The 10,354-nt window shown below is 26.7% G+C and overlaps 1 protein-coding gene across 1 annotated transcript in view; it reads left to right on the top strand.

The window, feature by feature from the left end:
- Window positions 1–8,899, top strand: part of LOC117171910 — a 42,479-nt gene extending 33,580 nt beyond the window's left edge. Inside the window, exon 7 of the mRNA XM_033359564.1 lies at window positions 8,800–8,899. Coding sequence (XP_033215455.1) covers window positions 8,800–8,899 — 100 coding nt within the window. The remainder of the gene's footprint in view (window positions 1–8,799) is intronic.
- Window positions 8,900–10,354: the final 1,455 nt, after the last annotated feature.

Genomic DNA, 10,354 nt, shown 5'->3' with positions numbered 1-10,354 from the left:
TATCTAGTCGGGAGTGGTGCTGACTGAAAACAGATGATTTGGAGCGATTCGCGCGCCATCTGTTGGTCATTCTAAGGACTTATTGAACTACCCTCGTACTAGTCCGGCCAGCCGGACCAGTAAGCACTTTGTAAATTCAATTTGATAGATAAATCTTTAACCAAATATTTTAATTTTAAATGAAAAAACAGTTCAACTGAATCAACAAAGGCAATTTTCGAAAAAAAGTTAACTTTGAAGCAAATAATGTAACTTTCTACAAAACTAGTTAAATTTCGAAACGAAAAAGACGAGTTTTCAACAAAAGAGTTAAGCTATCAACCAAGGCAGGCCTCTCAGCGAAAACAGAATAATTCAAGGAAATTGTGGAATTTTCAAATCAGAAAGACGAATTTACTTCAAAACAGTTGATATTTCAACTAAATACGGTTTTAATTTTGAATCAAAAATAGTTTACCTCAACTAACAAAAACAAAAAAAGACATGAGTTTTCCATCAAGAAACATTTTTTAGTCAAGAAAGCAAACAAATTTTAACCCGAATATATGCTTTTTTAACGAAAAAGTTCATTTACAACCAAATGGTTGAACAACAGAGCAAAACTTTGCAAAATAAATGAATTTTGAAACAAATACTTAAATTTTCTACTGAAAAATATCGTTTTTACCAAAAATGGAACAACAGTTAAACTTCCAGTTAAAAAAATTTATTTTCAACAAAAAAAAAACGGATTTTCCATAAAATATTTCACTTTGGAACCAAAGTGATGCATTTCCAATTTAAATGATGAATATTTCACTGGAACACTTCAATTTTCAACAAATGCATTTTCAAGCAAGAAGATTAATTTTAAAATAAAAATAATAATTTTCTACCCAAAAAAATACAATTTCTCAAGAAAATACATGAATTTTTAATTACAGAAGAGAAATTTTCAACCAAATAGCTAAATTTTGAACTAAAATATAATCATTTTCAACCGAAAATGGAGTAACATTTATAATTAAAAAATTGTTTTTAAATCATACATAAGAGTCTTCAACTAAAACAAAGAATATTCAACTGAAATAGTTCAATTTTGAAACAAAAAATTAATTTTTACTAAAAAGATAAGTTGTCAACAGAAACTAACTTTAAAAAAATAGTTTAATTTTCAAATAAAGTGCCAAATTTTTAAATAAAATTGTAAACATTTGTCTGGAATAGTTACATTTTAAACCAGAAAGATGAATTTTTAACTTAAATGAATCTTTAAAAAAAATAATTGAATTTTTGAATAAAAAGATTCATTTTCAACCAAGAAGATTAAATTCTACTAAAAAAGAAAAAATTTCAACTAAAAAAGATACTTTTTCAACCAAAAATTGAATAATTAAATTTTTAGTAAAAAAATTAATGTTTAACCAAAAAAATGAATTTTTAACTAAAGTTATGGGATACTTAACTGAAATAATATTTACACTTTCAGTTTAAAAAAGCAAATTTTAAACCAGAAAACATCCAAGCAAAAAACAAGTTTCTAATCAAACAGCTAATTTTTTAACCAAAGAAATTAATTTTTAATAAAAATTTTTAGCCTAAAGAATTTTTAAACAAGAAGAATAATTTTCAAAGAAAAAGATAATTTTCTACCAAAAAGAATATCGTTTTTTAAACAAAATACGTGAATTTTCAACGAAATAGTTGAAAAAAATAGAATAGTTAAATTTTCATTTAATGAAATTAATTTACAACTAAACTGATGGATTCACTCTGGTGGTCCTTAAATTGGAAGTTTAGTGTAATCTTTCTTGGTTGAAAATTCAACTGCTCACATGGCAGTTGAGCAACTTTGTTAAAAATTCATCTTTGTTTTTGAAGATTCATTATTTTAAAAATTCATTTATTTAGTTGAAAATTCAACATTTCAGTTAAAAATTCATGTATTTTGTTGAAAATTCGCCAAAATTCCATATTTTTTGGTTAAAAATTCAACTACCTGTTTTCAAGTTGAACTGCTTTCATAACAATTTATTCGTTGGTTCTAGATTCATCTTCTCGATTGTAAACGATCTTTTTTTGTTTGAAGATACAACTATATTGTTGAAAATTAATCTTTTTGGTTCTAAGTTCAACCACTTTGTTGAAAACTATTTTTTCGGTCAAAAATTAATTGATTTAACTGAAAATTCATATTTTATTTATTTTTTGGTTGAATATTTATTTTCTTGTTCTGTGACATTTTGACTGGTTTTTTGAAAAATGTTGAATTTAATTAAACCAATTATTTAAATTGTTGTGGACTAAGTTCATGTATGATTTATTTTATTTTAATGATATTTAAATTATATCATATTCTTCACAACAATTTATATCTTTTGAAGCAATTTACCCATTTTGTTGACAATTTTTGTTGTTGTTGAAAAATAATTTCTTTAACTGAAAATTTAACTATTATATTTTTAGTTTCAAGAAAATCTGATTTTTAGTTGAAAATTCAACTATTTACTTGAAAATGCATGTTCACATACTTGGATGAAAATCTGTTTTTTTTTTTTTTAATCAATTTCAATACTTTCGGGTTAAACTTAAAATATTGTTAATCAAAAATTTAATTGCTTGTTTGAAAGTTGAATTATTTTGTTACAAATAAATTTTTTGATTGAAGATTCATAATTTTAGTTGAAAATAGTATTTCCTTAGTTAAAAGTACAACTGTTTTTATTTATAATAAACATCTTTATCAGTTAAAAATACATATATTTTGTTGAAAATTCGTCTGCTTTGTTGAAAATATGAACGTTAATAATTCAAAGTCTACGGAAGAATAGTTTTAAAAAACATATTAATAAAAGGGCAAAAAGTGTGTAAGTAAGGACATTGATTTCTTGGCAAAGCGATGGAAAAGAGGCGCACGATCAGGTTAGATAAGGAAGCCGTGACAAGTAATTTCCGGCAAGCAACGCCATTTTTTTTCTGCTACCAACTTTTCCGATTCGTGCGATTAGCAATGCTTTTCAAACTGCAAAGGGGAGTATAATCACGCCTTCAAGAAGAATTTAATAATCTTCAAATATCCTTCACATTTTTTAAATATAATTCCAAGATGTTGCAGTGTTACAAATTCTGAAACCAACATTATTTAAAATTCTTTTATTATTACAAACTTTTATTTTAATTGCGATGTATGTACCCCAGCAGTACGAATTATTGCAGTTATGCTGCTGCAATATTGCATGACAAAATTGACAACATTGCCGTGAAATGTTGCTTCAATATGCATTCTCAAAATCAATATTGCATTACAACATTGCTGCAATATTGCATCACAACAGCAAAAATATTACCGTGCAATGTTGCTTCAATATATGCATGACCTTTTGAAATCAATATTGCATTACAAGATTGCTGCAATAATGCTGAAATGTCAGTGCAATTTTACTGTAATTTTGATGCAATTTTGCTGCAATGTTGATACAATACTGCATGAAAACATTGGAAACATTCCGTGCAATGTTGCTTCAATATATGTATGTCCTCTCAAAATCAATATTGCATGACAAAATTGCTGCAATATTGATGCAATGTTGCTGCAATATTGCATGATAAAATTGCTGCAATATTGATGCAATGCTGCTGTAATGTTGCATGACAAAATTGCTGAATTATTGATGCAATATTGTTGCAAAATTGCATGGCAACATTGCCGTGCAATCTTGCTTCAATGTTAACACAATCTTTCTGCAATGTTAATTCAATCTTGTTGCAACGTTGCAAAAATATTGATTGTTAAATCTCTCCGCCAAAACTTTCAGGAATTAAGACTATATACTCCCAATTTCCCTTCCATCATTTCAATATTATTTCGTAATACTGCAGCAATATTATAAATTAATATTGATTAGGAGAGGACATTCATATATTCCAGCAACATTTCTGCAATATTGCACGAAAGCGTTGCCAATGTTGTCATGCAATACTGAGTGCTGTTCGAGTTCCTATATCCCCATCCAACATTGCAATATTATTTCATAACATAGCAACAATGTTGCACAGCAATATTAATTGGGAATGAATATTCAAATTAGAATAAAAGCTTGCTTTAAAAAAATTTTAATAATTTGTTTTTAGATTCGATCCTAAATAAAAAGCGAAATTCCCTAGGAAATTCCAAGGGTCAGCAAAAAAGTGCTGACAGATCAAGTTTTCTAATCGCTAGAGAGCCTGTTTTCTGGTTTTCTATCTTGCAAACAATGAATATAGGCAGGGCGGCATGGAGCTTTAGAGCCTAAGGGCACTGCTAACCTTTTTCCACTATTTTTTGAAGATGAGTGAGTCTAGGCCAAACGTTACCTGACGTAACATTTCCAGATAGAGATAAAAAATTGCAGCAGAGTGGAAAGAATTTTTCAAGAGCAGCAGAGTTTTTTTAAACAATATTTTAAGAATAGTCTCTTTGTCTCAAAAAATCAACTATTTTGCTTGAAATTCGAATTATTTGTTTCAAAATTAAACCAGTTGGTTTAAAAATTTAACTGTTTAGTTGAAAATTCATTTTGTTTTTCGAGTTTGTAAATAAAATTCGTCTTTTTTGTTTGAAAATTAATTTCTTTTGGTTGAAATATCAAATATTTCATTTTTTTTATAATTTATCGTTTTTGGTTAAAAATTAAACTATTCGATTGAAGAGTAACTTTATAGCACTCGAAAATGCATCTTTTTTGCTTAAAAATTTAATTGCTTTGTTAAAAGTTTAACTATTTCATGAAAAAATCGTTTTACTGGTTGGTGATTCATCATTTTTGTTATCTGAAAATTTAACTATTCCAGTTAAACATTCATCATTTTAGTTAAGAATTCATCGTTTTAGTTAAAAATGTAACTATTTTGTTGAAAAATCTTTTTTTTAATGAAAATTAATATTTTTAACTGAAAATTGAAGTTATTCCATTTTTAATTGATAATTTTTATTATTAGTTAAAAAATTCGTCTTTTCGAAACAAAATTAATATTTTCAGTTGAAAATTGTAAAATTTTGTTAGAAAATTCAACTATTTGCTCGAAAATTCAATTTTTAGTTGAGATTTCATAATTTTTGTTAAAAGTTCAACTACATGGTTAAAAGTTGAAATCCTTTATAGAAAATTATTTCTTTGATTGAAGATTGATCATTTTAATCCAGAATTCATTTGTTTGCTTGAAATTCTAAATGTTTCATTGAAAGTTCGTTTCTTTGATTGAAAAATCTTTTCTTTGATTAAAAGTTCGAATATTTTGTTGAAAATTCGTTTTTTATTTGTTAAAAATTATTTTTTTATTAAAATTAATTTTTTATCTGAAAATTTAACTATTCTAGTTAAAGATTCATTATTTTAGTTAAAAATGCATCGCTTTGGTTCAAAATTTCATTTGACTTCTTGACCTAAAGTTGAACTATTTTGTTGAAAATTCTTTTTTGGTAGGAAATTAATATTTTTGGTTGACAATTTAAATAATTTGTTAGAAAATTCAGTTATTTGGTTGAAAATTTACTTTTTTGTTGAGAATTCATCATTTTGGTTGAAAATGCAACAAGTTGGTTAAAAATTGGACTCCTTTATTAAATTAAATTAATTTTGTATCTAGAAATTTAACTAATGCAGTTAAAGATTCTTCATTGTAGTTAAAAGTTCATAGCTATAACTACATACTTTGTTGAAAATCCTATTTGTTTTTTGGTGAAAACTAATTTCTTCAACTGAAAATTGAGTTTATAACATTTTTTGTTAAAAACTGATATATTTTTAGTTGAAAATTCGTCTTTTTTGGCTGAAAATTAATTTTTTTTTTGATTGACAATTTAACTATCTCGGTAGAAAATTCAACAATCAGGTTAAACATTCTCTTCTTCGTTGAGAATTCATCTTTTTCGTTTGAAAATTCAACTACTTGTTTAAATGTTTAACTCCATTATTAAAAATGATTTTTTCGGTTGAAGGTTCATCACTTTAGATGAAAATTCAACTATTTGGCCACGAAATCATTTTAGATTAAAATTTTTCGCTTAGAAATTAATTTCTTAAACTGAAAATTGAAATATTCCATTGTGAAGCTTGTTAACAATACAGTTGAAAATGTCTTATTTTCGCTTCTTCTTGTAAGTGGGAGGCTGCATATTAGGGTGGTCCAAAAATGCATCGTAACATTTTCTTTTTTTTTAATTTTCACGCATATCGCCCGGAATTTTTTTTTGTAAATTTCATTTACAATGGTCAATTTTATCTGAATCTAGTTGAAACTCAATATTTCTCTTTACAAATAGCCATAGAATATAAATTACATTTTTTTTAATATCACCCTCATAAATTTGCTTTATAGGGTCCCAAAAAACCCCATTAATGCCCCCCCAGTTTTTCAAAAAAATCTCCACTTTTTGTACTAATTTTTGTCCTTTGACCTTATTGTTTTATCAATCTATTATTATTGTTAATAATATTCTCTTAGAATAATGCTAGAAAATTGCAGACTTTTCGAGAAGCATCCAGTTTTTCCCAATTTTCAAATAAAGTGAGTTAAATAATAAATTAACTTTAACAAAATTATTTGTTTAAACAATTTATTATTGTTTATAGCTATCTTCTTCAATATTAATATTTGGTATTTGCGATTTTTTCCTCAATTTTTTAACTTTTTGTCCATTTTTCACTTATAGTGACTTAATAATTTTTTAAGTTGAGCAAAAATAATTTAAAAAAAAACAATCATTATTAATAACTATATTCATCTGTATTAATGGCAGACACTTGAGGTTTTTTCAGAAATTTCAAACTTTTTGTCCACTTTTCGATTAGTGAGGTAATAATTATTGCAAGTAATAAAAAAATATGTTAAACAATATCTTTCTTTTTTGTGAATATATTTTGTGGAGGGGCGGGGCTAATATCAAAATATGTTCAATTCCAAATGTTTTTATGCTTTGCAATAAACTTCTTGTTGTAATTTAAAATATGTAAAACTTTTACTAGTCATTTAAAGCTCTAAGCCTCCCACCTGCCCCTAATTATTCTATTGTTTGTTTTCGTCTCTTAAGCCAGATAGCTTTATTGTTTAAATTATTTGTGTAAACGTTGGGAAAAGATTAAACATAATTAACTTTAAAAAATACAATACTTTTTAAAAATGATTCTTTTTGAGGATCACTTATTATTTGTTCAGAACTAAAATGTCAAAGCAAAAATACAGATTTATCGAATTTTTCCTACTATTTTTATAAAATACTGCATTTAAAAAGAAAATTCCCTAAAATATTCCAGATTATTTTTTCACAATTTTGAAAATAAATTTTTTAATATTTTCCTAAAATGAGTATGCAAAAACATCATTTAAAATTTTCCTACGAATCTTAAGAACATGTTATCATTCTTTTTAGCATTTCACAAATCTTAAAAAAAAAATTACATTTTTTGTTTGAAATCTACAAAAATCTACATTTTGCTTTAAATTAGGCTGTGGATATTTGCACCGAAATTTCGGTACGAATAACTGATTTTGTCTGTACACATACTTTGTTTAAATTAGTTAAAATTATTTCAAATATTGTATACAAATAATAAGTTTTGAATTGTCATTTATACATTAAAATTTAATAAATTCATTTACAAAATAAGGATTCTGTAAAAAGAACAATAAAATGTTAACGTTCTAAGTTTAAAAGCTCTTTGAAATATTAACGATTGAAGGTTTTATATGTCAAACAGTTCAGTTTCAAATTGTTTACTTTTAAAATTTTACTTTTTAATTTACTGGTTTTAAATTAACAGTAAAATGTTGCTAAATATTAAAAAGCTATTATATTTCTTAATTCAAAAATTTCAAATTCGGTGGGTCAAAATGGAATATTTTACCCTGAAACAGTATTCTAAACCTACTTTTTAAATTTCAAATCATTTATAAAGTACAACCGGGCATTTTCCTTTTTTTATTGAAGAAGACTTTCGAATTAAAACAGTTTAAATTTTAACGTTAAAATCTGGAAATTGTTAAATATTGAACGGATTTAAAATCGTTTTGTTGAAGCAATTATTGTTTACTTTTTAATACTTAAAGTAAAGATCCGTTTGAAAATTAGTTAATTTATATTTAACGTGGATAAAATCAAAACGTTTTTTATCCCAAATTGTCAACTTCAAATGCTTTTAATTTCCCATTGTTTAAGTCTTAAAAACTGCATTTTAAAATTCTTTATATTAGAAATGTACCCTTAAAAACAAAGATCTAAAATGGAACATTTTTAAAGAAAAATATTCTCAAATAACACATTCTAAACTGAATGATATTATAATTGAAAAAATAACCATTCAAATAATTACAGTGAAACTCTTCTACAACGCCGATTTTGGGGCTGAGGTTGGGTGGGAACTAACTCATTATAGCCCGCTCCTCTTTTGTTTGTTCATGCATGAGTGCTCGCCTGAATGGCAACCGCAGACCCCGCGCACCCCCGCAGCTCCTGTTACACCTACCTGAGGAGCGGCGTCAATTATCGGAAGGGCTATAGAAGGGAGGGCTATTGAAGGGTTTCACTGTACTTAAAAAAAAACTGTTAAAATCGAACTTGAACAGTTTTGTCTTCTAAAAATTTGTAAAATTTCTGGTGAGAAAATAAATTCACTATCATTTTTCAGTTATACTGAACATTTTCCGGGTTTCCCGGTCCAGCGGCCACCCTAATCCAGCTCATCCACATACAAAAAGCAAATCTATTAAAGAAACTGTGTTCCGAATATTTAGTTGAAAAAGAAGAAAAGCCTTTTTTATGAAAAATCGATGTTTTGATTTCAGGTCAAGGACACGCGCAAAAAGGCTCCATTACAAAGGAACCAAGAAATGTAAGCCGAGACGAGCGCCGACGGAAGAAACACTTTTGGGAGTAGCATCCTGACAGCAACAGCCCGGTTACGTGGAATATATTCACGTAGACCGGGAAACAACCGTGTAGCGAATCTATTCTGTGCTTCGCCGTCCACTGAATTTACTTGAAACCATTTTCAGATGCCAGGATTAAGATGAGAGTATCGATCCGTTTCATAGTAAACTACTAAAATGGACTCGGTCTCTTTCTCTAATGTAGATAAATCACCCAAGAGTGCTTGAGCTCTTTTCGCACCTTTAACAAAAAGACAGGGTCGTCGGAAAATTTATTTATCGTCAAATGTTACACCTTCCTAACAAAAATCTTGACTTTCTTTACCTATTCCCCTTTTTCGATTTTTAATCCATTAAATATTTAAAAATATCCGAAAAACTGTGAATCGAAAATTTTCAGCCAATTTTTAAGAAACATAAAGAGAAATTCCAGATATTAGAAAACAAGAGGCTTTCAATACGATTTTTTTGATAAAGCAATTCTGTAGTTGCAAATTAAAAAAAATTATAAAGACTTCATAGGCCAAAATGCTCTAAAAACAGAAGAATTAACTAGATTTTTCACAAAAATAGGCGAATAAATTGTTTTAAGAAAAATTAATGTAGGGAATGTATTAAATTAAATTTTAAACGCTTTAGATTCCTAAACTTTTAAGTAAAATTTTGAATTTCTAAGAAAATAGATGAATTTTCAACGAAAAACGATTTTTATTTTAAATGAGAGGGTTGATTTTATCCAAAAAATACGATTTTTCGACAAAATAGTTCATTTTTCAACCTAAAAATATTTTTCTGTCAGGAAACAGAAAAGTTCAATCAAATTGTTGAATTTTTAACCGAATAATATGAATTTTCAAGAAAAATTTTGATTTTGAACCAAATAGTTGATTTTTCAAACTGAAAAGATTTTTCAGTCAAGGAAAAAAAATTCACCCAAATTGTTCAATTTTCAACCGAATACTATGAATTTTCACCGAAAAAAATTATTTGAAACCAAATAGTTGATTTTTTCACAAAAATAGATTGATTTTCGACCAAAAAACAAGATTTTCAACGAATCACATAATTTTTTTAACGAAAGAAATGAATTTTCAACTAAACTGACGAATCTTCATCTAAAAAATGAATTTTTCACAAAGAAGTTCAACTTTTAGCCAAGAAGTTGAATTTAAAAGCAAAAGACATGGCTTGTCCAACCAAGAAATGAACTTTCGACCAAAAAATATTTTGATTTTAAATTGAAGATAGTCGAATTCATCCAAAATAATACGGATTTTAAACAAAATAATTTATTTTTTAAACTAAAAAGATTTGTCATCCAAGGAAACGCAATTTCAACCAAATTGTTGAATTTTAAACCCAAAAACACGAATTTTCAACCAAAAAAATGAACTTTCGACCAAAAAAGATTTTCATTTTGAATCTAATACAGTCGAATTCATCCGAAAAAATACGAATTCTGAACAAAATA

The sequence above is a fragment of the Belonocnema kinseyi genome, chromosome 4, assembly GCF_010883055.1.
Source record: "Belonocnema kinseyi isolate 2016_QV_RU_SX_M_011 chromosome 4, B_treatae_v1, whole genome shotgun sequence".
Classification (NCBI taxonomy): Eukaryota; Metazoa; Arthropoda; class Insecta; order Hymenoptera; family Cynipidae; genus Belonocnema; species Belonocnema kinseyi.
This window is presented reverse-complemented; position numbering and strand designations above follow the sequence as displayed.